This window comes from Camelina sativa, chromosome 17 (genome assembly GCF_000633955.1).
Source record: "Camelina sativa cultivar DH55 chromosome 17, Cs, whole genome shotgun sequence".
NCBI classification, from domain to species: Eukaryota; Viridiplantae; Streptophyta; class Magnoliopsida; order Brassicales; family Brassicaceae; genus Camelina; species Camelina sativa.
The window spans coordinates 20,339,051-20,340,516 of record NC_025701.1 but is presented as its reverse complement, the minus strand read 5'-3'; the positions used below and the strand labels follow the sequence as shown (position 1 = coordinate 20,340,516).

General features: G+C 45.5%; 1 protein-coding gene across 1 annotated transcript; it reads left to right on the top strand.

Annotated features, from left to right (window-relative positions):
* On the top strand, nt 24-1,100 carry LOC104759658. Its single transcript, XM_010482564.1, has one exon. It carries the CDS (start codon nt 24-26, stop codon nt 1,098-1,100), a length of 1,077 nt encoding a protein of 358 aa, XP_010480866.1.

Sequence of the window (1,466 nt, the reverse complement as noted above, 5' to 3'; positions counted from 1 at the left end):
CCACCACCAAATCTGCTGCGGAGATGTGGCGTACTGTTGCAGACATCTTCGCCAAACCAAGCAAAGGCCATATTCAGCAGCTGCGTCTTCAACTACAACAATTCTCCAAAGGTGACAAGACCGTCGACGAGTATATGCAAGGGTTAACAACTCGTTTCGACAAACTTGCACTTCTTGGTAAGCCTCTCGATCTTGATGAGCAAATTGAAGCTGTTCTTCGTGGTCTTCCAGACGACTACAAATCCGTTGCTGATCAAGTTGAAGGACGTGAAGTATCTCCTAAGCTCACCGAAGTCCATGAAAAGCTTTTCAACAAAGAGGCTCAATTACTCACCGCTGCTCTTATGGTGTCTTCCTCTACTCATGTCTCTGCCAACGTTGCTACGTCTCGTCCTCGTCAGCATCAACAGCGACACACCCAGCGCCCACAACAACAATGGAACAACAAAAACAATCACACCTACAACTCTCAACGTCAAGACACTCGCGGCTATCAAGGCAAGTGTCAGTTGTGTGGTGTCTTTGGTCACAGCGCAAAACGTTGTTCCCAACTATACCAATCTCACGGCTCTCCCCACGGTGGTCTGCTTCCAACACCTGTTCGTCCATGGCAGCCGAGTGCTAATCATGCTCTCACTGCTCCGCCTTCTACAAACTCGTGGCTTTTGGATAGTGGAGCTACTCATCACATGACTAGTGATCTCCACAGCCTCACCTCGCCTCGCCCATATCACGGTGCTGACTCTGTTCTCATTGGTGATGGTTCCGCTCTCCCTATCACTCATACTGGTTCACTATCTCTACCCTCTTCTTCTCGTCACCTCAATCTTAATCATGTCCTATGTGTCCCTAATATTCACAAAAACTTAATATCTGTCTATCGGTTATGCAATGATAACAAAGTGTCTGTTGAATTTGCTCCTGCTGCCTTTCAGGTGAAGGATCTGAGCTCGGGTGTCCCGTTACTCCAAGGCCGACCTAAAGACGAGGTTTATGAGTGGCCGGCGTCTACTGTATCTGCCTTCTTTGCTTCATCGTCATCAACACCAACATTAGTGAACTGGCATCATCGCTTAGGCCACCCTAATTNCTCACAATAAAGCAACTATATAATTGTTCCATATAACTCATTTGCATTTCCTTTTTTTTTTCTTAGATGTTGGAGGTGCTTCAGAAGTAGGAAAGTCCAAGTCACTAAGCACCGGTGGTATCGTCGGAATAGTATTCGGTGCTGTTGGGCTGCTGTTGTTAATTGCATTTGGGATATGGATTTCTCCTTGTTGTAAAAAAAGAGAGCAGAAGAACAAAGGAAAGGGAGCAAGTGATCGAATTAATCATCAACAAGTCCGCGTTACAGAGACTGAGACAGAAACCGTTCGGGTAAAATCCCGCATTACAGAGTTATAAGTGTGAATGTAAATGAGTTCTTATGACACATTCAAAAGAAGATATAACATAATCCTTCA